The sequence below is a fragment of the Physeter macrocephalus genome, chromosome 9 (assembly GCF_002837175.3).
Source record: "Physeter macrocephalus isolate SW-GA chromosome 9, ASM283717v5, whole genome shotgun sequence".
Taxonomy (NCBI): Eukaryota; Metazoa; Chordata; class Mammalia; order Artiodactyla; family Physeteridae; genus Physeter; species Physeter macrocephalus.
Genome location: NC_041222.1, coordinates 27,474,111 through 27,501,971, shown reverse-complemented (window position 1 = coordinate 27,501,971; position 27,861 = coordinate 27,474,111). Strand labels below are relative to the sequence as shown.

General features: G+C 44.0%; 1 protein-coding gene and 1 pseudogene across 5 annotated transcripts; one reads left to right on the top strand and one right to left on the bottom strand.

Annotated features, from left to right (window-relative positions):
- Positions 1 to 497: 497 nt before the first annotated feature.
- Positions 498 to 27,823, bottom strand: ZBTB5 (zinc finger and BTB domain containing 5). Of its 5 annotated transcripts, none has more exons than XM_007108832.4 (4): positions 26,585 to 27,823; positions 3,213 to 5,122; positions 2,045 to 2,163; positions 498 to 1,381 (listed from the first exon to the last, which is right to left on the bottom strand). In XM_007108832.4, the coding sequence occupies exons 2-4, from the start codon at positions 5,116 to 5,118 to the stop codon at positions 1,340 to 1,342; spliced, it is 2,067 nt and encodes a 688-aa protein (XP_007108894.1). In that variant the 5' UTR covers positions 5,119 to 5,122; positions 26,585 to 27,823; the 3' UTR covers positions 498 to 1,339. The 5 variants fall into 5 exon arrangements, with proteins under 5 accessions (XP_007108894.1, XP_028349603.1, XP_007108893.1 ...); XM_028493802.2 differs by having other exon boundaries at positions 498 to 1,378; XM_007108831.3 differs by lacking the exon at positions 26,585 to 27,823 and having other exon boundaries at positions 3,213 to 5,856.
- LOC112065568 (uncharacterized) lies at positions 17,082 to 17,180 on the top strand (annotated as a pseudogene).
- Positions 27,824 to 27,861: the final 38 nt, after the last annotated feature.

Below are 27,861 nucleotides of genomic sequence, written 5' to 3'. Positions count from 1 at the left end.
AATGCCTTCAAGTGTCCCTCACTGAGGACAGGACAACCCAGTGGTAACCGCGGCAATTGGACCTGCTCCCTAGACCGTCAGACAAATTAAACACACATGGCAAAAAGAACTAGGTAAGGTCACAATACTCATTTTTTGGTCAAGACTAATCAAGGTAGGTGCGTTTCTTAATTTTTATTTTAAAATTAGTTTCAGCACCTTCATATTTTGTCCCTCGTGTCCATCTCCTCACTCCCCAGGTGAATGCCCTTTTCTAATCACCTCAGTCCTCCTAAGGCCAGGCCACCAGCACTGCCAAAGCCCTGCTCCTGCTGAGAGACCTGGGCTCCAGTTCTTCCCCACAGCTGAGCCAGACTGGAGAGTGGAGTCTTCACCCTGGGAGGCACGTAAGGGGGCAGCAGAAAGCGCAAGATTTGGCAGGCCCACTAGGAGTAAAACTGCGGTGAGAACAACACATCACCCTTGTCCACAGCTCAGACAAAGCTCAGGGAAAGCGCGAGGGACTAATGACCAATAATTGTTATTAACCGACAGCATGAGAATATTTTCTAGGAAGCCTGGTTTTAAAAAAAAAAGTACTGGTCACAGCAGGGTTAGCAGAGAAAGCAATACTACTTCACTTTTTTATTTCAACCTTAATAACCTAAGGTGAAGAAAAAGAACACATAATTAGTTAGAGGCATGAATATGACAAATTTTTTATTTCAAAAAGTCTCAAATTTTGACCAACATAGCACCACTGACACAGGTGCCCTGATAGAACTTTATGATTTGGTCACCAGAAATGATTATGCCAAGCTATAATTAAGGCTAACCAATCAAATCCAGGTACCCGATACCGGTTAAAATTCAGGTAGAAACTACCAATTTGTAGGAACCCCGGGACTGGTTTTCCAGGGAACCTCTGAATTATTTTTTAAGTGCTACAGCATGTACGAGGACACTGGCTCACAGGCTTGCTTCTCACATGTAGGAACTGATTGACTAAGAGGTAGATGAGAGATTCCAGATTCCACTTAGCAGTGGAGAGGCAGGGCTCCAGCCGCTGTGTCAGAGATAGGCCCTGAAGCAAGTCCACTTAGGCTGGAGCTCAGGTGAGGGGGCAGCTTCCTGGCACCTCCTCCTCAAGGTGGAAGGGGAGGAGGGCTGCCACTGCTCTCTTGGTGCCACCGATTCCTCTTCCCAAGCCAGGCAGGGTGTCTCTCGTTCTCCACGCTGACCCACCTGCCTCCCAGGGTTAATCTCACGAGTCACTGGTCCCCACAGAGGGGTGGATGTGGAGCCTCCTCACATCAAGTCAGACCATGACTGCTAACAATTCGCCACACACAGCTGAACCTCACAGGTGTCCCACAGCCTCCAGCCGTCTCCCCGACATCTGCTGAAAGGAGAGGAATCAGAGGTTTCCCTTTTGGTTTTCCTCCCTGGGAATCAGTTCATAGGAGATGCTAAGCAATGAACATTGTAAGTTTATCCACAGATATGTAACTGCATACACTAGATTAAGAGGAGAACACACTCGCTGATTACCTTTCTTTCTAAACAAAGGTAAGAACTGAAGGATTTCACTCAATTATGCACAATGGCTTGTGTCTAAAAAAGCTGTATAAAAAATGAACTCATGTTCATGCATGAATTAAACTGACTTCATGAGCTCTATAGAGACACATTAACCTGTGCTTTCCCCCTGGAAGCTCATGAGCCAGGGCTCAGCCTAACAGCTGCTGCCAAAAGCCCCGATGGCACAGGGTCAGAAGACCACAGGTGGGGCTGGGGAAGAGAAGCAGTGGGGTCTAGGGAGGCCCAGGGCAGTCACCCAGATATCTCCTCAAACTGTCTCAGATGCTGCTTGGTGACTTCAAGGCTCTGGGCTGCCCAACCCGCTTATATTTAGCCATGAATACTGCTGCATTTGGATTTCAAACATTCAGTATTGGGTTGGGGCAACAACAAAAGAAGTTCAGGGTCTGCACTTTAAAACGATAGTATAGAACAGTAATAAAACCCACGATGGGGGTTGATTTCACTTTTGGTTAGTTTTTACCTGAAAACAGTAATCTAGGCCCGGGAAAGATGCCATATGTGGCATGAGTGTGAAGAAGTGAAGCAGACAACGGGTTTGTCGTTGGGTGAGATGTGTCAGGCTGGACCAGCCCCCGAAATCTGCACGGAACAAAGGGTAAATGCGCCATAAAAGATCTCACTAAACAGGACTCCACACCATCAGAACAAAGACAAACACTAGCTCTTTTCTGACTTCCAAACATGGAACTGTAACATATGTAATACAAGTTGGTTAAAATACTGCTAAAACAGCACATACAGAAACAATACCTTACTTGTTGCTCCCTATAAGTACATACTCCTTTTACAACTTTGTTTTTAAAACCAGGAAAAATTGTTAAAACATCTATATAACAAACAAACAGTGATGTTTTCAAAAGTATATATACACCTAATAGTCCAGAGAATGCTCGCTCTGGACCCAGTGTCAGCACCATCAAAGTGCAGTGTCTGTGACTGCAAATCAGACAAAAATAAAAAATACAGTACTTTCTGAAGCCTAGGACTAGCTCATGATAAACTTTAAAGCATTTTTGGCAGACAGGCATGTCCTCAAGGGCCTTCCTTTTAGACGGGCACAGAGTTGCCACTGGTTACACGTTAAGTTCATCTTGCATCACTGTACAGGTATACAATCTCATCAGAAGGTATATAGGAAATTTAATTAAATGCTTCAGAGTTTTACAAAAATTGCTAAAAAAAACTTTTTTTGCACTTCAGTTTTTAATTGTCAAATGTGCCACTTTTAATGACATCGATTCCAAACTACTTTCTGACTGCATTACTCAACCCTAGGGAAGAACTTGGTTTCAGGGATTGGATCCCTTCTCTGAGAGCGTACATTTCACTCAGAAATGTAGCAGCACAAGCACTACACCTATTAATTCTCCACTTATTAGTCATCGAAATTTGCACGAGCCATTTGCAGCCTGAAGCCTCAAACCCAAGGGCATTAACCACCAACCAAAAGAGACTGTAGTTTAGGTCCTGATACTGGCCTCAGCATTATCTCAAGAAGTCGGGTTAGAGCAAAGTGCTGGGAAGGTTGCTGCTCTGCCAGCGCAGGCAGGTGGTCTTCGAGTGTTTGTACAGGTGGCTGGACTGACTGAATCTCTTGCCACACTTCAGGCAGGCGTAGGGTTTTTCACCTGTGTGAACACGGATGTGCTTCTTGCAATCTGTCAAGGTCAGGAAAGTCTTGCAGCAGATTTTGCAGGCATACTTGCGAGCCCCCTCTACGACTAAGACGTTGTGCTCCGATAAGGCCTTCTTGCACTTTGACAGGACGTCAGCAGATGCCCTCGTCAACTGCGGGGGGCCGGGCTGCGAAGGGTGGCCATTTTCAAATGAGGATGTGGCTGCGTTCATCATTAGCTGGGAACTGGCAGAGTTCTCTGGGATCTGTGAGCTCCTGACTGATGTTACCACTGGCATTTTGGGAGCTATGCGGCGGTAGTATGGAAAGTTACTGGCTCCACCTCTAGGGGAGCCCATCATTACCCTGGAGAAGGAGGAATGCAACCCCAAACCAGACCTGGAAAAATCCATCCCAAACTGTTCTCCTCCTTGGTAGCCTGAGGTCTGCACACATGGCAGGCCCATCACTTCCTGCATAGGCCTGACGAAGTGGGCATCTGTGGGCTCGCTGAACGGGTTCTCCACGTGAGAGCCAGGGGCTGAGGAGGGCCCGCCTGCAGGCCCAGCCTCTGGACTCAACAAATAAGGGGCCTCCCCCTCCAGCCTGCAGTCACTAGTGGTGTTTGGGATATTATCGTCATTGTTCTGATTTGCACTAAAGTTACTTCCTCTGCTCTTGTTAAGAAAATTTGATATGCTAAAAGTGGATTTATGTTCTAGGTTATTTGTGACTTCCAAAATATGGATGTCTCCTACCCGGTCAGTGCTAGACTGGGGATCTGAAAAACTCCGGTCGCTGCTCTCGGGGCTGAGGTCTATCTTCTCGGCACTGACCACCACTCCCTCCACCTCCACCGATTCGCTGCCTTCCGCTTGGGAGGTCACGTCGCTCACTTCATCCTGAGGCTCAGGAGAGCTCAGGGGCTCAGATTTAACCACCACTCTCATGTGCTCCTTCTCACCAAGGCCAGCCTCAGGGTTTTCGCACTGAAAACCACTTTTCTCAGTTGTGGCTTCCTGCTCAAAACTAGCCTCGACCTGAGTGGCGCGGGAGGCCATGGAGAGCTGGGTCACGTTGCCGGCGCTGTTGTCGGACTGGCTGGGCACCTGGGCATCTTCTTGAGCACCAAAGGGCCGATCAAACATGATGGCGCTGTCGTCCTGGGTGTCGGTCATCCCGTCAGCTTTAGGGTTATCCACGATCTTCAGAGAGTCTGGTGAAAAGAACTCCTCCCGAGAATGAACCCCCGGCCCATTCTCTGGCGTAACGTCGGAGATGGCAGACTCATCCAGGGCGGGTCGGAGCCGCTGTCTGGCCCGCTCCTCTGCAGACTGCTTGCGCTTATGCAGGCGTCTCATGGGGAAGGGTGTCCGCTGGTCCAGGTTACTGCGCATCGAGGAGCTCATGGGGGCCGGCTGCTCCTCACCACCCTGGCTGGAATTGAGGGCTGAGCTCACGATGCTCAGTCCCAGCTGCTGCAGCATAAAGGAGCGCTGCATGCGGGCACTCTGCTCCTGAACGCGCTCACTGGGGGGAGACATGGGCAGCGTCCTTGTCGTTAGGTAATGTTTACATGCCTTAACAACAGAGTTCAAGTGCAGGTGAGAGGCTGCCAATAAGACATCCATAACATTGCTCTCCCCCAGCATGAGGGTGGAGGTATACATCATGTCAATCAGTGCGGCAAAGGCCTCCGCTGTCACTACCTCGCTATCCAACTGGATCATGTTCATGGTCTGATCTCCCTCTGCCACAGAGAACAGGGCTCGGAAATGTGTACTGCATGCTGCTAGTACCGAGCGGTGGGCTTTGAAATGTCTGTTCCCCACTACAATGACACAATCACAGAGCTGGCCATGAAGTCTCTGGTAGTTCAGCTGCTGGAAGATCTGTTCAAAGTGGCCAGGAAAATCCATGATCCTATAAAAAAAGAAAAAGTGTTAAGACGCAGAAGAGCTTAAGTCAAAGTCAGAGCACAGAGGGTGCGATGACAAGAGAGGCATGGGGACTTCCCTGGCTGTCCAGTGGTTAAGACTTCGCCTTCCAATGCAGGGGGTGCAGGTTCGACCCTGGTCGGGGGGCTAAGATCCCACATGCCTCGCATCCAAAAAACCAAAACATAAAACAGAAGCAATGTTGTAACAAATTCAATAAACACTAAAAAAATGGTCCACATCAAAAAAAAAAATCTTAAAAAAAAGAGGGAGGCATGAATGGCCAAGCCTGGACCTTTCAAAGCTCGCGATGTTTCTGATGGTGGGCAGGCAGACTAAACACCTGTCCAATAAGGAGCAAATGCTGATTCGGCTTACAGCCCTGGAAGCCTGCACACACACAGAGATCAGCTACTGGCTGTTTACAGCCTCCCCTTCACCCTTACATGACCCACTTTTAACACTTAGGTTCCATGTTAGAAAAGACCAGTGTGTCGGTGATGCAACATCTATACCTGAGAAGTCAGAGTTCTGCATTCCCTGAGGACAATAAATAAACTCCAAGAAATTATAAACAGTCTTTTAGCAACCTTAAATAAGGGCAAATCAATATTAGTGGGGAAGAGTTCCAGTTATAGATGGTAGTAGATTGCACTCATGCATTTACCCTCTCCACCCCTAAAGTTTTTTGGTTTTGTTGTTTTATTTTATTTTATTTTTTTTTTTTGTGGTATGCGGGCCTCCCTCTGCCGGCACGTGGGATCCTCCCAGACCGGGGCGCGAACCCAGTTCCCCTGCATCGGCAGGCGGACGCGCAACCGCTGCGCCACCAGGGAAGCCCGGTTTTGTTGTTTTAAAGGTAAAAACCCACAAGGGAAAAAAGAATGGGAAAGAAATATCAATAGCATTTTGGAAGCTGGTGAGTAGGTAAACGAATGCATGCTGACTGACTTAGCATGCCCAGAAAGCTGAATACTAAACTGGCAGTGGCTAAAACAACCTGACATATATAAGCCACCACCCACCCAGAGGCTCAGAACTGGCTGCCAAGGTGCCAGGGGAAGTGGAGTGAAGATGATGTCAAGACAAGGGGACTGGCTGGAAGTCTATTCGATAAAAAAATAATCTAATGGAAGTTCCACACTTGTGGCACAGAAAAGGTAAAGCTATAGAGACAGAGTAGATTAGTGGTTTTCTGGGACTGGGGTTGGGCTCGGGGCAGGACTGCAAGTGGCAAGAGGGACTTCTGGGGGCATGACGGAAGTGTTCTAAAGTTGGGTTATGATGGTTACGCATCAAATTCTCTAAAAATAGTTGAACTGTACACTTAAAACAAGGAATTTTATGGTATGTACATTGACCTCAATAAAGTTCAATAAATTAAACTTCAAAAAAAAATGGATAAAGAAAAACAAGACATGAACAAGCTCCAAAACCATCTGGTCAGACTCCATTTTGACCTGTAGGGCTTCTATACAGCCAACCCAACTGACTGCTTAGAACATCACATGTATCTTTGATGATACTACAGAATTACTAGGTTTTTCTCCCTGCTAGGTGTGATAATGGCATTCTGATTTTTTTTTCAAAAGAGTAGTTTTTAAAGAGATAACATACTGAAATACAGATGAAATGACATGATGTCTAGCATTTGCTTCAAAAGCTTATTTTTTGTACATTTGAAATTTTTTTATAAATGTTAAAATTAAATTTAAAAAGGGAATAAAGAAGAGACTGCATGGACTACGGGTGGATCACTTTCCAAAGCTGAGTTTGGAATCATTACATATCTGTACATTTTCATCTCCTGGACTCATCAGAAACAAGAACTTGCTTGTCCTCTCCTAAGAAACTGCTACACTTCCTAGGAACTACAGGACTGCTGATTCAAAGTCTAACTCCTTGACTAGTGCTCATGACACACTCTCATTGTGTGGTTAGAAAACAGGGTCAGTAACCCCTGAAGTGGCGCTGCTCTGTGCCTTCTGCCCACAGACTCTGTAGAAGCTGAAGGAGCCACAAAGTTTAAAACCCTGTTTTATCCTCTGCAGCGAAGGAACCTCTGGTCCTCTGGGAGGGAGTGAGGCAGAATCTAATGGTTACACCCCAGGATACAAACACATGCAGACAGACAGTCGTGCCTGGCACTAGAGATAAAATGATCCCATCTCTGCCCTCAGGGGGGACAGAGTAATCAACATTCAAATACAATAAAGTATTGCAAGTGCTGTGGTAGGAAGTACAAGGTGCTATGGGAGACAAAGAAAGGGCGCCTGCCTCTGACGGGTTGGTGGAGGGGGTGTGGAAAGCCTCTTCGGGAAAGAAGCCTGCAGTCCCCTGCTGGGCTTGGGTGGCTGAACCGGAGAAACTCTGTACTCAGGACATGAGGCGGGGACGAGCTGCTACACGCACAACTGGAGCATGAAGTTAAAGTCCGCACTAGAAGGTAAGACATTCCACCCACCCCACCCACCAACAGAAGACTAGCAGCCCAGGGTTCATATACCCAGGGAATCCCTCCAACAGACCACTTGGGTCCCCATCAAACTTCCCTACAATGAAGCCCACCAGTCCTCAAGGCCCATTCACTCAGCTTCCAATCAGTCAGGTAGAAGCACCACAAACTGGAGGGGAAAAATCCCTAACACTGAAACCGAGTGCGGCCCTATGGGGCTTCCAGGCACAGAGGCTTTTTTGTCCCCCATTTCTTGTAGGCAAAACTCCAGACTCCATGACCTTCCCTGAGTTCCACAGGGCAGATTCGAACAGTTGCTGATCAAGGGAGGAGCAGGCAAGAAACCACCTGAGGCGAGATTAAAGGGACCAGAGAAGCTCATCGAGATTAGGAGACCATCTGAGACCCTGCACACACCCTAATCTTGTCAGCAACCCCATCCTTTTGAAACTCTGCAGAAGAAGAATGCAAGACTGTTACTGCCTTTGTCCTTATTGCATAGCCCTGACCATGAGCCCCAACTATAAGACCTCTCCCTATTCCCCAGGGAGGGGAGCTCAGTTCTTGAGGTGCTAGCCTACTGTGTTCCCTCTTCGCCTGGCAAACAGATAAAGCCACTCTTTCTTTCTCCTCCATAACTGTCTCAGTATTTCTGTACAGCATCGGTGCACAGACAGCCAAGATTTTGGCAACAACATGAAAGACAGAGCCCTAAACAAACAAAAAGGCATCTGGAAGAAACAGAACTAAGGGCGAAAAACACCTATAATTAACATCCTCAGAGAGCTAAGATACGATATCCATGAAACAAGAAGAGAATGTTTTTAATTTTTTTGAAAAGAAATATTCCAGAAACAAAATTATTGGAAGTTTAAAATTGCAAAAAAAAATTTAAGTTACTAGTATGGTTGGAAGATAATATGGCTGAGGAAATGTCACAGACAAGGCAAAGGAGAAATAAAAGTGAATGAACAAGAGAAAAAAAGAATTAAACAATGAAGCCCAAAGTCTGAATACAAAAAGAGAAAAGACAGAAAATGGGGAGAATGATAAACAACAAAGAATAATTCTCAGAACTAAAGAAGTTACTTATTCACACTAAAAAGGTCCACCAAGTGCTCAGCAATATGAATGAACAAATCCCCACACCTGGCTCATTACAATGACATTTTAAAACGCCTGGGATAAAGATCTGGAAAGTTTGAAGGGGGGGAGTTAACAAAGAATCAGGAACAAAACTGGCATTAGACTTCTCAAAAGCAATACTGGAAGGTAAAAGGTTCCTTTAAAATTCTCCGAGAAAATTATTTCCAACTTAGACCATACCCAGCCAAACATCAATTATGAGGGGAGACTAAGGCATTTTCCAGACAAGCAAGAACCCAAAAGTCTACCTCCCACATATTCTTTCTCAGGAAGCTATTAAAGCTTGTGCTTCAGGAAGCTGGGAATAAACCAAGAAAAGGAAGATGAAGGATATAGGAATTGGAGACCCATCCTAGAAAACAGGCAAAGAGAATTTGAAAGATGATGCTGAAGCCCAAAATGAGAGCTAGGCAGCAGGACTGAGGAGCAGACTGGAGCAGGAAGATGAGGGACTCCAAGGAGTTCCCCAAGGGAAAAAAGGAATGGAGAGATCACATGACATAGTTGAGAGGGCTAAGAAGTTAACAGTTCCATGAAAATGTGAAGATAGGTCATAAAAAAACAAGAAGAATTTTAAATGTAACAGTTATTAACTCCAGGAAGAATACATGGTTGTTTAGTTGCCATACCCTATGTGTTTTGTTTACAGAGTCATAATGTGAACACAGAGCCAAATTTGAGATACTGGAAGGGTAAGGGAAGGCCAATACGTGTGTGGGGGGAGGCAGAGGAGAAGTGGTGTAAGAAAGTTAAATTCTCACCTTCCCTATTAGTCGAGAAATGCTGTCTGAAATACTACCTCAAGAAATAGTAATATAAGAACGCTGTTTGGAAATACAGAAGTCAGTAGCAGACGAAACAACTGAAACAAGTGAGAGTGGTTGCCTCTAAGGAGGGGAAAAACGGGGGACAGAAGACTGCTATTTTTTTAGCTCTAAACCTTATTTAGAACTATGTGGCTTCTAAAATATAAATACATACATATATTAACTTTTATAAAATGATTTTTTTTTGTTTTTTTTTTTGGTTTTTTTTGGCCACACCACATGGCTTGTGGGATCTTAGTTCCCTGACCAGGGATTGAACCTGCGCCCTCAGCAGTAAAAGCACCAAGTCCTAACCACTGGACTGCCAGGGAATTCCCAATATTAAATGAAATTTAAAAAAATATGGTAGATCCTTGACATTCTAAAGGCATACACGCTGAGATCTTTGCACATCTCCAAATTCACAAGTACCATTATGGCACTTCACAAGGATTACTGCAAGCAGAAGGACACATGGATGCCAAGCTGCACACCAGGCTTGTCCACTTGCTTTAGTGGCCCAGCCCTGCAGAGCAGGCCAAGTCATGACTGAGTGAAATGACAAGTGACCACAGAACACACACCTTCAAGATCCCTGGGAAATAACAAAAATGACAAACTCTAAATCCATAAAAACCAAAGGTCTACAGTGCCAACTGAGAGTATTAAGCACAGGCCTTTGCTGTACCTGGAAAGTTACAAATGGATGGTAAAATGCCTCAAAGCAGGGGCCACGTGTTGGCCTATTCTTTTACCTCCTGTGTTTTTTTCAGCCTTTGAAGAGTTTCCAACAACAAAATACATCACTAAAACACGTACTTTCCTGCTGCCCCCTTCTTGCTTTATCAAGATTCCCTGCTAGGAGTGAAGGGCCAACAATGGCGAGCAGCAGCACATGTGCCCCTGACCCCACCCAATCAATCAGGGACCACAGAGCTCAAGGCTTTGGGGAGATTAGACAAAATGCAATTATTGCTAACAAGTCTATAGCCCCTGACTTGGAAAGTAAACACGTATACTAGTAAGTGTCAAGTTCCAAGGAGGCGATTATTTTATAGCCGTAACAGGGAAGAAACATTCTGGTTCAAGAAACAAAAGAAAGAAAACAAGGGTTGTCTCAGGAAGCTGCACCAGCCTCAGAGTCACTCTGAGAACTAAGAGACCATGTCAACTGGAGCCTTGTTAGGTTAAAGCAAGCAGCACCAGGCACTGAGTTTATTGCTTTCTCTCCTACTGTGGAGACTGGAACCAATGTTGTAGAACTGTTGCAGTGCTGACAGTAGTAGTAATAATAAAACAATAGTGACTACTGTTAGAGAGTCTTCTATGTGCTAGTCATTGTGTTAAGTACTTTTTATTTATATTATCTCTAATCTTCAAAACAACCTTGCCAGGTAGGGTTTACTATTCTGACTTAACAGATAAGGGGAACATAAAAGACTAACTTCCCAAATAAATGGTATTTTAATGGAGCATACCAATTTGAAAGGATAGTGATATTCTGTCCAATGCCCTTCTTCTTCAACAGCAGCAGAAATATGATCATCTGAGGAAAAATAGCCTCCTTATTTTTTGTAATGTCAGTTATCTTGAGTATAAGAGAAACCACCACTCTTTTCCACAAAAGGTCATTCACTAAAATGTCAAACTCCTAATATTCAATCCCCGTTTCTATAGAAAGGGCATAAGTAGCAAGGAAATTGTGGTCTCAAAAGCACCATTTTGAGGAGATTCCCAGGGCCCAGAAACCTATGAGAAGAGACTACTGAGGTAGCTAAACATGACCCCCAACAAAAACAGAGGTTTAAATAATGTTGCAAAATAGGTAAACAGTTCATATAACTTCCTGTCATCCTAGAGATTGTCAGCCCTACACTAGATGCTCTGACACAGTCCTTGAGATCAACTCAAGTTCTCCAGGCTCTTCTCAAAACACTTTAGGGATGCCTGGAATGTCCTGCTATGCCTTATTGTCAGGCCTTCATCAGGGCAGTACAAAGGCTAAGGATTCCTTTCTTCTTAAGGGGACCTGGAAGTTGTGAAACTAAATGGTGACATTAGAGATGATCATGAAAACCTGGAGAAACACTTATTCTCTAAGTAACTGTTGAATTATCTGTTTAGACATAACTCCAAACTAATTTCTCCTTAACGGCAATATTCTTTCATCTCCATATCATTTAATCAGTCAATTTATGATCATTTAGATTAGCAATAGAAATCAAATCCACTAATATAAAAACTAATTTTAGCCATAAAACTGGCCAATTAGATTATTCAACTGTTTCTTCCAATATATCCAGAGTGTCAGAAAACACTTCAGGATAAGTCAGAGCCCTTAACTGGATACAATCAGTCCGCTCAACTGATTTAAGGAGAAAGGGATTTACGGTAAAAAGATGTTAGGAAGCTCGCAAAATCTCCAGGAGGGTGGGAGAGTGATACAGGAATGCCCCAGAGCACCCAACCACATCATGGAAATCATTACTGCCACTACTAACTCTACCTTCCATGGATCCTGCTCTGGATTAGCTGCCCAAAAGAGAGCTGCCATTGCACCTTCTAGACCAGCACAGTCCAATACAACTTCCTACAATGACAGAAATCAACAGCATAGTTGCTATGCTGTCCACTAGTCACATGTGTTTACTGAGCTCTTGAAATGTGGCTAGTGTGACTGAGGAAATGAACTTTTAACTTTATTTAATTTTAATTAATTTAACGTCTACTGGATTGGACAGAGTAGTTCTAAATGCTGCTCAGTATTGTTCCATATTGCTCACATCTGCATCCAGACCCCACTCAGGTACCTACGACCGAGGGAACCTAGTTCTCACATCTGCCCTGTAATGATGATTCCACCTTGGGAAATGGGACCCACAATTTGCAGGCTCTCCAAATGGAAAGGTGGGGGTGTTCAAAAGACTGGACAGCTGCCAGTGACAAACGGCCACTGTAACATTCCTCTGACAGTTAAAGCCCCTCCCCATGTATGTGATGCGTAGATGGCTTTGGAAATGCATAGCTTTTTTGGGCGAGAGGTGATCATCCCGAAAGTGAACGAGAGAACCAAAATAACAGAAGGCCAAAGAGCTGGTATTGTAGCACACGTGCACTGGCAGTGCAGACATCTTCAACTAGCATTTATTGAGCCCTTCCATAGGCTGTGATGAGGAACTACGGTAAATTTTTAAAAGCTCCAGGGAATTGAAAACAACATTTAAAAACACTTATTTGTTAATTAATTTTTAAATAAAAATAAACAATTACAGGGACTTCCCTGGTGGCGCAGTGGTTAAGAATCTGCCTGCCAATGCAGGTGACATGGGTTCGAGCCCTGATCCGGGAAGATCCCACATGCCATGGAGCAACTAAGCCCGTGCGCCACAACCACGGAGCCCGCGCGCCTAGAGCCCGTGCTCTGCAACAAGAGAAGCCACCGCGATGAGAAGCCCACGCACCGCAACAAGAGTAGCCCCCACTCACCGCAACTAGAGAAAGCCCGCACGCAGCAACAAAGACCCAACGCAGCCAAAAATAAATAATCAATTAATCAATTAATTTAAAAAAGACCCAACGCAGCCAAAAATAAATTTTTAAAAAATAAAATAAAAATAAACAATTACATGTTAACTTTTATGAAAAATGTAACTATACTCACCCCCCCCCAAAAAAATAATGAGAAGAGTGGCACTGTTTTACATTTTTGCATTAACAGAAGATAGCTGGATTCTCATATTTGCTTCTGCATTCAGGATTTTGCAATATCATACATGAGTGTACACTCATGAAAGAATGAGAGTGAAAAAAGCAAATAAGTCTTTGTATCAATATGAAAATAGCTTTGACCTCATAGACTCCTTGAAAAACTCTGAGAGGTCCCTATGAGTCCTTGGACTATACTTTGAGAACAGCTGATCTAATGAAAATTCTAACTATACTGGGGGATGGAGGAATGGGGAGTGTGCATTGAAATGCACAGAGCAAAACCTGTTGAATCATAAGGAGAAATTAACAAACTCATAAAACACAAAATTCTTATCTCTAACCAAGGGGAAGTCAATAGATAATGCCTAAACTGAAAAATTAAGAAGCTCCAAGTATGGCTTTTCACATATGTATATAAATATCAAAAGAATTAGCTAAGAGTTGAAAGTGGGAGTCTTGGGGAAGAGAAATGGGGAGCAGGGAGGCCAGGGCCTGGTATTTATCTTAAAAATCTTGTGGAACTATTTGATTCCTTAAGTGATGTGTACTTAGCAAACTACATATATATCTTTGGTAAAATTTCTTTTTAAAAATCTAAAAAGAGAGCCTGAAGAGACCATAACTGGTTCCCACCACCACGTACACAATTAGAAAGAGCTGCCAAAGAATTACTTCTCCCCTGAAGAGGCATCAGCACCAAGTAGTTTTACAGGAAATATCTATTGAATGCTATGGAAAAGATAATTCCTATATTATTTAAACCATTTTAGGATAGAAAGCTTCCTATGATGCAATCTTAAATATTGATAAATAGCTATTATATCACATGCCAGGCAATGCAATTAAATACTATAAAGATTGGGACTTCTCTGGTGGTCCAATGGTTAAGACTCGGTGCTCCCAATGCAGGGGGCATGGGTTTGATCCCTGGTCGGGGAACTAGGATCACACATGCCACATGGCGCGGCAGGGAAAATAAATAAATAAATATTGACCAATCTTTCTGAATGGACTGGTGAGGATAAGTTATCTATAGTGAAGGGCAACCTGCTGCTGTGAGTGTACTGACTGACTTTTAAGAGCAGCTATTTAATACCCAGTAACAAGGGACTTCCCTGGTGGTCCAGTGGTAAAGAATCCGCCTTACAATGCAGCAGATGAGGGTTCAATCCCTGGTCAGGGAACTAAGATCCCACATGCGTGGGGCAACTAAACCCTCGTGCCACAACTACTGAGCCCGTGCGCCTCAATGAGAGAGCATGTGTGCCACAAACTACAGAGCCCACCCTGCATGCCACAGCTAGAGAGAAGCCCGCATGCCACAACAAACGATCCTGCATGCTGCAACCAAGACCCGACACAGCCAAAAAAAAAAAAAAAAAAAAACCAGTAACACATGCATAACTCAATTAAGGTAAAAATGGAGCCATGAGTTAAATGAAACGAGAAATGCAGCTGACTCACTAATGTGATTGTTAATGTATGTTCTGGCCATCCCAAAGTGCCACAAGTCAGTATTCCAAGAATGAACTGGAAACAGCAGGGCATTACTGTGATGCCCCAAAGTGATTCCAAAGACTATGAATATGAAAAAGGCTTAGTGTCATACTGTCTTAGGTGGGGTTTCCCACAAGCAGACCCTAAGAGAAGGATTCAAGTACATCTGACTTATCAAGGAAGGGCTCCCAGGAGAAACTGGGAATGGGAAGCAGTAGAGAGAAGCAGCAGCGGCCAAGCAAGGGAGCAATGTGGGGCAAAATCCCAGCTTTAGCCTGGTCCAGCAGGGGAACTCTGGAGTGTAAGTAACTGAGTTTGAGCCGTCTCAAGGCAAGGGAACTGGTCTTTCATAGCCCTTGCGTTAGTCAGTCAACAGCTAAGAACCTCTCCAGGGAGATGGAGCACTTCAAGCTCTCTGGGCCTATGCACAAAGTGAAGCCAGTCACTCAAAGACAGTCCTCAAAAGAGTCACAGACACAAGCCATTAGAAGCAAAGATTCACTCAAAGCTGCATAACTGCTGCACAGAAGCGGTAAAAAGGATCAAGGGGATCTGGTCAGGGCACAGACAGTATCTGCTATGTATACTTGGTGATACTAAAGAATAAAGTGCTATGTAACCATATGGATAAACAAATGACACTGTCTGTTAGTAAAGGATATTTTTGTAAATATACTTAATATGTTTTATCCCCAATCGCCCACTGCTGTCCCCAAACTATTATTAGGTCAATGAGAAATTCCAATTCCTTTCATTGATTCTAAGAGGCCACTTAGCATTAAGAGGCCCCATTGTAGTAAAAGTTAGTAATCACTGTTTTAACAAGTCATTAACAAAATAATTTACCATAACATACTTTCTCAGTTGAGCTTTCTGGGATAACTAAAGAAATTTAATTAATTTGGGTATTAAAATACAGCTAACTGTAGTTATGATGGTCTGTCAGTTAAGGCCTTGTACACAACCAACAGCACTCAACTCTGGTTTACTTGAGTGAAAGCCATCTGAGAGCTCAAAGACTTGGGAGGCTGAAGAACCAGACAGCAGGAGCTTGGAAGGGCTAGGAAGCAAAATCCACAATCACATTGGTACAGTAGGAAGAGTCTCCTTGGGCTACTGCCCCTGCAATAAATGGGCTCCAACAGTTCCCTCAGTTATGGACATCACATGCTCAAGTTTCAAAGTTCCAGGGAGAGCTTCTAATATAGCTGAACTTAGGGACCCACCCACCCCTACCTGTGATTGTGCTGGGAAAGAAAGAGGAAGGATCTATTTTTCCTTCTGTGGTGGAAGGCTGGTTGCTGATTTATCCACCTAAGATTATACATGAAGGGGATGGAGATAATTCACAACTAAGAGTGCTATTAGGAAGGGAGAAAGAATGCTGGAGAGCTTTTTGGTGATACTATGTGATACATTAGGCAACAAAGAAACTGGTCAATATAAGGACAACCCAAGAACTGGCATAGCCTAATTTATATTTCATGTTCTTTATAAAAACTGGTCACTTGAAATAAGGCAATGTGTATAGCAGATTGCATTTTCCAAGTTGGCTAGCCACATGAAGATCTCCCATACTGCATGTTTTCTTACGATCTGACATCAACACTCCTCTCATGAAGAGGTGGGGGTCTACGTCCACTCCCCTTGAAGCCAGGCAAGTCTGTGACTATGGCAAAAGTTACACTATGTGACTACTTGTGAGCTAGGTCATAAAAGGTGACACCGCTTTCACCTGGTCTTTTTGGCTTCCTCTTAGAACCCAACAACCATTCTGTGAGGAAGCCCAGCTGAAATCTAGTTGACAGTCAACACCTCCCTCCAGACATGACTTCAAGTTAACTTCAGCCCCACATACAATGTGACTACGTAACAGATGCCAAGGGAGAATAAGCTAGCTGAGCCCAGTCAACCCCTAGAACTCTTAGAGATAATAATAAAATGCTTTTTGTTGTTTTAAGCCGTTAAGCTTTCAAGTGATTTGTTTCATAGCAATAAATAACTGAAACAATGTAAAACTTGTTAACATCAGCCCCACAAATGAATATTCAAATACTATCTCCAAGGGACACCTTTTTTTTCTTTTGGTCTGTCTACTAATGTCTTTGGGGTAAATAACTTTCTACCCATTCTTAGTCCAGCTGGAACAGATCAGACTGCCCCCAAACCTCTGAGTTCCAGATGATATTCGGTTCCTCCAGATGATCTAGAGAGGCCTGGCTAATTTCTTAACCACTTCCCTTGATTACAGTGATTGTTTCAGAGATGGATATGTGACCCAAGCCATGGAAATTAGAGTCTGCCCTGGGGACTTTTGCTGATACCATCAAGAAAGAATCTCCTGCTCGCTAAAATTTGAACCATAAAGAGAAGATTAGCATGGCCCCTGCCGCACGGATGACAAGCAAATTCATGAAATGTTCCGAATTTTTCACTCACTGGGATCCTTATCAATGCCAATGTTACAGGAGAGAAATGATGGATTGACTGTTTCAAAAGAGAGAGAGAATAGAATAGAATAGATATTCTCTTCACCCAGATTGCAAGCTGTGAGAGACATGTAAGTCTAACACTGATGGTGGCAATTTTTGCCTATCTGAGAATGAAGCCAGCAAAGAAGGAAGCAATACCAAAGACAATGTCCTGATGACATCAAGACCCTGGGATCCAGCCATGACTGTAGTTAGCATGACCCTAGGACTTTCTATTTCATGAGCCAACGAATTCCCCTTTTACTTTAACCTGGTTCATGCTGGATCTCTGTCACACAGTGAAGTTCACATCGCAATCTTAAAAAAATTTAAACAACATGGCTATCTTGAAACAGTTTTGGATCTAGAAAGGGTATTTTAAAAAATCAGTTAGTTTGAGAGGTATGAAATGTGTTACTCTCCACTGTGATGGAAGGGAATTATGAATCAAGATCACAGTTATTCAAAACTCACAAGCATCTCTAGCAAACTCAGAGATCCAGTCTAAAAGCTATAAAAGAGCTCATGCTGAGAAGATAAGTGTTTTACCAAAAGCTGCCTGTCTGAAGCCTTCAAACCAAGGAAAAAAGCTTCAGGTCTCTCTTTTTTTTTTTTAATAATTTTTTAAAAATTTTATTTATTTATTTTTGGCTGCGTTGGGTCTTCGGTGCTGCACGCGGGCTTTCTCTAGTTGCAGCGGGTGGGGGCTACTCTTCGTTGCGGGGTGTGGGCTTCTCATTGCGGTGGCTTCTCTTGTTGCAGAGCACGGGCTCTAGGCACACGGGCTTCAGCAGTTGTGGCTCACGGGCTCAGTAGTTGTGGCACACGGGCTTAGTTGCTCCGCGGCATGTGGGATCTTCCCGGACCAGGGCTCGAATCCGTGTCCCTTGCATTGGCAGGCAGATTCTTAACCACTTGGCCACCAGGGAAGCCCCAGGTCTCTTTAAAAGATTTCAAAATGTGACTATGAGTCTATATGGCAGGAGGATATACAGCAAGTAATCTATCAATTTGTAACTTTGTCTGACCCAAAGCAAGTGTACATTACAATATTTGTTATGCAGGAACAGAGTTTTAGAAATTTCCAAACTAAATATAATTAAGAAAATACACTTATACCACTGCTTATTACATTAACATGAATAATCAAGAGTTGACTGTTTTCTCAATAGATTTACTTTCCTAATAGTGCTTTACTTAGACTAATAAAAAAGTGCATTTGTGTTCTAGGGGAACAAGACAGTTAATAGCACATTTTAAACTGTTTGACTTATATATTGACCTACCCACATGCTTTTCAATAATATACTTAGTTCATAAAGAAATGTACACCTATACTCAAACATCATCTACAACATATCAAGTGATTTGCTGCTGGTCTGCCAGGCAGGACCTGCAAGGCTACACCTGCAAGAAGGATCTTAACATTCTAAGAACTCTTAACGTTCAATATCCCTAATCTAGATAAAACCCTAGCAGAAAAATAACTAAACAGAACTTTTGCTCCACTTGTAGAGACGACATAAGTGAAAATAAATTTAAGAGAACAAAACTAGACAAGGTCCCAGTCAAGCAGGCTAGGATTTTTGATGGGGTTCCAAGTCCTGGAGTCCTAGAACATTCATCCATATTCTGGTCTGACCAACTAAGTGGGACTAGGTAGGCACACAGGTACCCAAGGTTAACCCCAGCTACCACGTATGTCAGCATGACTAATTTTATAGTCTCTCTGGTTCTGCTGTGTCAGGGCAGCTCAGAAATTGGACAGATTAAGTGTATTAAAAAGGAAATCAGGACTTCCCTGGTGGCCCAGCGGTAAAGAATCTGCCTTACAATGCAGGGGAGGCGGGTTTGATCCCTGGTCAGGGAACTAAGATCCCACATGCTGCGGGGCAACTAAGCCCACGGGCCACAACTACTGAGCTCAAGCACCTCAACTAGAGCGCCCACGTGATCTGGAACCTGTGCGCCAGAACTACAGAGCCCATGGCGCCCTGGAGCCTGCACGCCACAACTAGAGAGAAGCCCACGTGCCACAATGAAAGATCCTGCGTGCCACAACTAAGACCCGACACAGCCAAAAATAAATAAAATAAATAAATAATAAATCTAAAAAAAAAAAAAAAGGAAATCCATCAATGACTAAAAGTGAGCATGACTGGGGATGTCAAGCTAATGCCAGAAGCCCTTACCATCTCACCCTACCCTCCAGCTCTCCCACTATACCAGTTTGTTTTCCAGTTCAAAATTCCTAGGGCTGGACCTCCCTGGTGGTACAGTGGTTAAGAATCCGCCTGCCAATGCAGGGGACACAAGTTTGAGCCCTGGTCCAGGAAGATCCCATATGCTGTGGAGCAACTACGCCTGTGCGCCACAGCTACTGAGCCTGTGCTCTAGAGCCCACGAGCCACAACTACTGAGCCCACGTGCCACAACTACTGAAGCCTGCACGCCTAGAACCCATGCTCCACAACAAGAGAAGCCACAGCAATGAGAAGCCCGCTCGCCGCAACTAGAGAAAGCCCGTGCACAGCAACGAAGACCCAACACAGCCAAAAATAAATAAATACATAAATTTCTTTTTAAAAATTCCTAGGGATTAGCTGACCTAAAACTTCATAATTCAGTTTGAATAAGAAAAGTTATTAGTGCCCTACTTATACTCTAGTGCAAAGTCAAAATGCTTCTACTAAAACTTCCTGTTGACTCCAGGGACTATAATTTCTCTCTCTCTTCCAAAGTGCCTGATATACAACTCAGTAAGTTATCTTGAATGAATTTTGTATTTAGGTGAAATGTAACACCATATTACCCAACAGTCATTTTTCTGAGAGTCACAACTATCCCTACAATCAGCCAAAAGCCAGAAAGAAAAAGTCTCAGAATATCCAAAATAAAGGTCAAAGCCTATGTACGAAAGATTTCCTCATAGGGAAGTACCTCAAGCCCTCACATAGTCTTTATTTTTAATAATTATTTTTTAAATTAATTAATTAAACTGCAAAAAGAGACAGCTGACCCACTAAGGGAGAAAAGGGGCCCAGCAGCACGTACTGGGGCTATTAGCCCTAAATTTTCACATATTTAGAAAGTGCATGTATGTGGAATCTCTTTCTTTTTTTGTTTTGTTTCAGTTTCGGGGGGTGGTTGTTTTTTGTTTGTTTTTGGCCGCACTGCGTGGCTTGCAGGATTTTAGTTTCCCAACCAGGGACCAAACCTGGGCCCTCGGCAGTGAAAGCATGGAGTCCTAAACACTGGATCGCAAGGAAATTCCCTGCAATCTCATTCATTAAAAATATAGGATAAATGGGACTTTAGCGTAAAGGCAGCCTTTGATTTATACATATACTGTGCTACTCAAGTTTGCAAAATAAATCACTTAGCATTTTCTCAGCAATATTACTTTCCAAGACCACTCACAAAGTATGCCTTTAACCTGTTACTATGTTAGCAAACAGGTCAAAGCACCTGTGCAGTGTAAGTAACACTGCACCACACTTACCACTATACTTCGATTAGTTGGATGAAAGGGATGAATGCCTACTAAGAGCGAGGTCCTGTAGGTATTTTACATATATTCTCTCTTATGGATGATGATCAAGCAGTGACTGTCTTCCCCATGCCTAGGGCCAACATCACCCAACTAGTATAGCAAGTGAAGGATAAGAGATATGATCCTAGGTCCAGCCACAAAACTTCACTTTGAAGTAATGGGAGTAGCCCCCAGGAAGACATGGGCCCGGTGGCTGATGACAGGATATTCAGAGGAGAGACAGTAAGCAATTACTAGTGTGAGCAAAGGCTAGGAATAACGATTAGGCAATTGGAGGGAGTAAGGGGATGAAGCTGAAAAGCAGGGTCAGGGTCAAGGATTGGAACTGAGTGAAAAGACAGGTGTGTAAAATAACAGCTAAGGGAGTGAAAATTAGAGCAAGGATTCTGAAAGAGCTGGCAGGAGGGGCTTTTCATCTCTTTTCTTCCTCAAATCCTCCCTTACTACCAATGCCACACGCCACCACCACCACAGACCACACTGCCAAGGCTTCACCAGTGCTAACAGACCCCAGTTTAGAAGGTCAGCAGGATGCAAGATAAGCTTTACCTTCTCCTCCCACAGCTCCTTACCACTGGCTCCTCCCAACCCTGCCTTCCATGAGGCTGGTGCCAAACAAGAATCAGGGAGCAGAGCCTTGGGGAGAAGAGGGGCGGGGTGACAGAATGCATTCCTGGTGGCAGAATCACCTGTAATAAGGGGAAGATCTTGGTCTGCCCAAACGTGTCAGGGAGGTGGTCAGCCAAGGTGGTGGCCCACCAGCAGAATGCTGTCTGATAGATGGGCATGCCTAAGACAGTCAGTTACATGAGAGTCTGACAGCACTGCACTTCAACTTCAAAATAATTTATGACAAACTTCACTGCTTTATCCTATTTAGAACTTTACACTTGCACTGTAACTGTTCTAGAAATTTCCCTATCTCAGGTACTACATTTTCCTAAAACTTAAAATGACTAGCCAGCCAGCTGATTGTCCAGATAAAAGAACATCTGTAGCCACTTAACGCTCTAAAGAGCATACAAACTTCACAAAGTTACCCAAAAATCTATAGAAACCATCCATTAATGGCTTCTTTTAGCTGTTTATATATTTGAGACTATATTTTAACATGTTTTAAAAGTCTAAATATATTTTCCCTCTATTATTTAGAAAATGCTGCCTGACACCCATCCCAATTGCCTCCACCACACACAACCTTTTCAGCAATTTTTAAAAATAGCTTTTATTGCCTTGCACCCCTGACAGATCAAGATACGTATTTCTTAAGGAAAAAAATTAAATTTCTATCAAGAAGAAAGCCATGCTGAAGCATTGGAGACACAATTATTGATGGTGCCTATCCAGGAGAGAAGATGAAAAATGGATTTAATTCATTTCTTATACCTAGTTTACTTTCAAAGTAGTATATTCCTTCACTTCTGAATCATTTATTAAATCAATAGTGTTCAGCAAGTGACTGATACTTCACCTGCTGAGTTGCTTTTGACATTCTACTCAAAATAAAATACAGTGTATGTTACTACATGTGTTTAGATTTTTGTACCATCTGTACATTCCTCTCAAAACTGAACCCGAAAACATTGGGTTTTCTTCTCCCTGTCCTCCTTCCTCAAATCCTCTCTGTAGACTAAAACAGAAGGACTTGTATTTCAAAGACCTTCAAAATTGAAGGTCTTATATTTTTAGAGGAAGACAGCTGAGTAGATTTTAAATTATAACTAATTTAGATGTACTGAAAAATCAATTACACCAAGTTAACAATATCATGTACATAAGAAAGGGGGGGAAACAATTCACCCTAATCATTTTAAACTTAAGAAGCTGGAAATAAAGCATTTGTAAACTGTTATCAAGTATACAAAGTAACAAAACACCAAGTACAGTTTCCAAAAAGCAGACCCAGCACTCAATCATCCTTTAAAATTTGTCAAAGAAACAAAACAGTTCGTTAATTCCCCTCTGAATAAGGAAAAAATATTACTTCCAATAGGATTCCTTTCAATAGCAAACTTTCTTCAGAGAGCAGATTTGGAAAATTAATTGCTTACAATAAACAACGAATTAATTGGATACAAAAGTCTTTTAATTGTACCAAGTTTCATTAAATCTAAGATGCCAGTGATTATCAAGTGCAACATTATCTCATGTAACATTGGGGGAGGAAACAATGCCAATTAAGCTATGGTATAATGCTTACTTATGGCATCCTGTCCTCAAGATTAAAATGTGAACAAAATGTGGTTTAGAATCAAGGAAATACTGGAACCTTAAACATATCATTCAAGTATGTTAGAATATCACAAGGAAAATTATCTACAGATAAAATAATCTTAGATACTAAGACAGTAATCTATCTATATTAAAATAAAATGTCAGTACTCCAACACAATTCCTAATCTGAGCTGTCAGAAAGATAAATCAAAGCTTTTAGTAAATAGATGTATAATTAATCAAATGAAAGGCACCTCCCAAAATTGGAATCTGGAGATTAAAAGCCACTATTCAGTAATGACAATGATGAAAACAACTGTAAGAACAATAGTTCACTCAGAAACAGCTGGTCTTTTAGCATGAGTTCACCTCATACTTAGACAAAAGGTGCCGTGTAGTGTTACATTCCATCCCACCTGCTACACTAACAAAATCTGGCTCTACTAGACAACATCCATATTTGAGAAATGTTAAGTACAGTAAAAGAGAACTCATATGCTTAAAACTGACAAACAGGAAAAGTATTTGTTTACAACAAATTTATATTAAAAAAATAAAAGTTGAAGACTAACATGGAATCAATACCTTGGGTTTTTCTTTTCCCTTTCCAAGGAGAAACTGAGGCAGATTCAAGATTCTGTGTCAGCACTACAGCAAACTGTCATTTCTCATTGTACACAGCTATTTTTAAGTCTTACCCACGCTAAAGAACTCCAATTCAACATAATTCATGCTACATACTTTAAATACTAAACATTTACATGCGTTTTGTATCCAAGTGATTTTTTTAAAATAACTTCAACTACTTGTGATAGTCTTAAGACAAAGACTGTTTTGAGAGCACTGACCCCTAAGCTTAGGAAAACACCCCACTCTAAGATGCTTTTCTTCCAAATCTTATCTCTTTCAGAATTTTGCTAGACACCTCAAATAGGCAGAATACAGCTTGCCAGTATCCCCAGCTAACTATACCATGTTTTGACACAACTTTTAAGAGAGAAAAAGCAAATCAAGAAAACATGCTGACTTCAGGACTCTTTAAAAAGTCCTGGTTCATTTACTTAGCAAAACGCAAGAGCATGGAACAGGTCCTCAACCAGTTAGTCTTACCTGGCAGGTCACCAAGCCGACAGCAGTGGTGAGGCCAGTCTTCCCAAGTTTCCTGGGATTTCCAGAGGGGACTAAAGTAATAGTAGGAGGCCTTCCCTGGTTTAGGGGCTTTTCTCTAAAATTCTCTCTCTCTCCTCTCCCCACCTGGTCTTTTTCCCCCGCCGCTAATCTTTTAGCTTATCAACCTCACCACCAAAATCACAACACTGAATGCACTTTCTCCAGAAAACGGTGAGGCACCCAGCCCACCTTTTTAAAATTATCTAAGGCACAACAGCCTCTACAAGGACAACAAATCATCAGTGATGTCTAAGGCACAGCATTCTCTTCAACCTCTAAAGAAAGATCCTAATGTATGTAATATCTTCTACCTACTACAACTGAAAAGTGTATGAACATATTTCGGAAATATTTCTGCTTCAATTCTTGAAGGTGAAGGGTTTCTTACTTCCATTCATTAAAATTAACCAGAACCCAACCATACTACTTAGTACTCAAGATTTCACTGCGGGGCTTCCTTGGTGGCACAGTGGTTAAGAATCCGCCTGCCAATGCAGGGGACACGGGTTCGAGCCCCGGTCCAGGAAGATCCCACATACCGCAGAGCAACTAAGCTCCTGCGCCACAACTACTGAGCCTGCGCTCTAGAGCCCGTGAGCCACAACTACTGAGCCCACGTGCCACAACTACTGAAGTCTGCGCGCCTAGAGCCCATGCTCTGCAACAAGAGAAGCCACAGCAATGAGAAGCCTGCGCACTGCAACAAAGAGTAGCCCTCGCTCGCCGCAACAAGAGAAAGCCCGCATGCGGCAATAAAGACCCAATGCAGCCAAAAATAAATAAATAAAATAAATAAATTTATTTTTAAAAAAGATAAAAGAAAAAATCCAGAGACATTTCTTTTCAAAATTCATACATATCTTGCATCACAACCTCAGGTAATAAAGGCAGAAACCCATATGCAAAAAAAGTAGGTTCATCTGAGGTCTCAAAATGGAAAAGGTAAACAAGGGATTACAAAACTGTCTCACAGAAGAAAAAAGTCTTGATAGATAGTTTTCACTCCCCCTACCTCCCAAAAAAGCTGATTAAGAAAATGGTCTCAAAATAGTTCAATGCTTAAAACTGATTACCTTAAAATAAAAGTTGTTAATGATTTAATAAAAGTCCCTTCTAAAGACAATTTAGGGTATACATTTAAATAATCGTATTAAATGTTAGTTCCCTGTCCCTCATTTAAATCAGATATTACAAAAAATATACCAAAATACAGCAATGACAAAACAAACTGGAGCACTTAGTAGAAAACCATACCTGATGAGGGGAGTAGAATTTCTTGTCACTAGTCAGTCGATTTCCGTCCATGGAGAAAAGGAAGCTTCTTCTTTTGACACTGTCCTCAGATTCAGATTTGGGAAACCTGTTTCCCGCTCCTTTGTTGTTTCCTTCAAGATGCTCCCTCTGTCTTCTTTTCTTTCTTCGGTTCCTCCACTCCTTAGCACTTTTAGAGCTTAATTTTGATGCTTCTGAGAGAAAGCCCACGCGCAGCAACGAAGACCCAATGCAGCCAAAAATAAATAAATAAAATTAATTTTAAAAAATTTCACTGCGCCTTTACCTAAAATTTTTCCTCCAAACTAAATATTTAGGATTTGCGTCCTATTCAGAAATTAGCTTCCACAGTACCCTCCACGATGCCAGAATGCACACTGACTTAATAACAAACGACCTTTTTTGGAAGAGAAGAAAAACTAACCTTCGACCCCCCTTAACTCACTGCCTAAGGTTAGTATTTTATAAATCTGCATGTCCTCCAAACAAGGCGAGGAGGGCGGTAGGCTGTTCTTACCACTGCATTCCCCACAGCTCCTAGCACGAAGCCTGGAAGCAGAGGCCATTCAATAATAGCCTATAAACACTGTAGTCCTCTGATAAGTTGGGGCATTCCAAAACACTGGCTCCACCCCTCCAAGGGTCAGCCTCCGGTTCCCGATTCCAGACCGCCTCGGCCTTGCTCTGGTGTAAATGAAACCTCGTCGCTCAAAGAGACCCAGGATGGGGGCGAGAGAGCCACCAGACCCCATCCCGCAGATCCTCTATTCACCCCGCCAGGCTGTTGGTCCGAAGTCTTCCCCACCCGATCCCAGTAACCAACGTCGCCGGCCCGCAGATCCGAGGGGGCAAAAGCCCCCGCCCCACCGGCTGGACAGACAGCCTGGCGTCGGGACACGGGGGACGCCTGCGCAGAAGAACACGCCTTCCACTCGCCTGGCCCCTCCGTTCCGAGGGTAACAATACCACCTCAGAAAGACGGACAAGGTAGGCGGGGGTGGGGGGATGGAGGGGAACCGGTACGCGTCTGCGCGCGCCCCGACGCCTGGACGAGACCCTGCTCGCGCCGCCCACCCAGCTCCCCCAGAGCCCAACAGTCTCCACGTGAGCGCGCCCGCGCGCGCCACCACGGCTCGCGCTGACAGGGTTGCCTCACCTGAGCTGGACTCCGCCCCCCTTCTCGCTGGAGGAGGCGGTGACCCTTCTCCGATCGGACCCGACAGTGTCGGAGGAGGCGGGAACGTCCAGGCTGGCGCCCGTGATGGGATTTCCTCCCCCTTCCGCCCACCCCGCCTCTCGTCCCCCAGCTCCTTCAGCCCGTTCGCCGCCGCACTCAGAATACCGCTGCAGCTGCCCACAGTAAACGGAAGTGACGCAACACGAGATCGCCTACTCCGCGGCTTTCCTCCTCCCCTCCGGGCGCGCTACAACCAATCAGAAGAGGAAGGGGCGGAGCCAGGGTAGATGTGCCGCCAGCCGGCGCGCGGAATCCGGCGGAATTTACTCGGCCCCGGGAACACTGACCAATCCGCGGTCCCAGGAGCCTCGCTGTGTTTACTACCGAGCGAATCCGTGAGCCCTGCAACCAATCACCGTATGCCTTACAGGACGTAAAACTGTTATCAAACGCCTTTTAAGGCGGGATTTATCACTAAGCGGCTCTAGGTTTGGACTACAGAAAAGCGACTGTGTGCCGAAGCCAATCCAGACCCGCTGTGGTGGAGGCCAGCGGGTTTTCCGCCTCATTCCGCCAGTCACAGCTACGACTGCCTGAGGTCTGAACCAGGTGTGAGGCGAGCCCGCGAGGTAGTGTGTCCCACCGCTGGCTGGACCTGAAGGATTTCCCCACCCTCACGGCGCCCGGCTCCCTCTTAGGTGACACCGGGCTCCCTCTCCAATGCGAATTACCTTCGCGGGACCCACACACTCGCCGGGTCCGAGGTTGAGTACCCACCTCGTAGGCTTTGGAAAAAAATAAAATTCCAAGACGCTGTTTAGGTTGAATTAAGTCAAAATCCAGGCTAAAGACGCTGAACCGAAAATGCCATCCATCTGACGGCAGTTGGGTCCGACACCGCTCCACGTCCAGTCCCGGTGGCGGTGGCGGCGTCTCCAAGGGCTGGGGCCTGAGAAGTCTGGCACTTCGCTCCGCATTTCGTGCCGCAGGTCAAATAAGCGTGCAGTCTCCAGAACCAGTCTTCCAATGAACAGAATTGGAAACGTGGAAGAGTCGCGGACTTCGGTGGGACAATGTCAGAGGGGAGCAAGGTCCGTGCGGCTCGCGGGCTCCCAGGTGCACGCTCGGACGGAGAGCCCGAACCCTTAGGTACACCGGCCCCGGCGCCTCCGACGGCAGAAAGAAGCCCACCTTCCCCAGGTGAAGAGGAAACAAGGAAGTACGTAAGGGGCCTTCCGCGGCGGGAGCTGTCGGGA

Coding starts and splice junctions, on each gene's coding strand:
- ZBTB5 (XM_007108832.4), bottom strand. CDS start 5,118: ATGGATTTTCCTGGCCACTTTGAACAGATCTTCCAGCAGCTGAACTAC. Junction 2,164..3,212: donor GCACATCCGTGTTCACACAG/GTGAAAAACCCT, acceptor TGTTCCGTGCAG/ATTTCGGGGGCTGGTCCAGC. Junction 1,382..2,044: donor GCCTAGATTACTGTTTTCAG/GTAAAAACTAAC, acceptor CTCTCCTTTCAG/CAGATGTCGGGGAGACGGCT.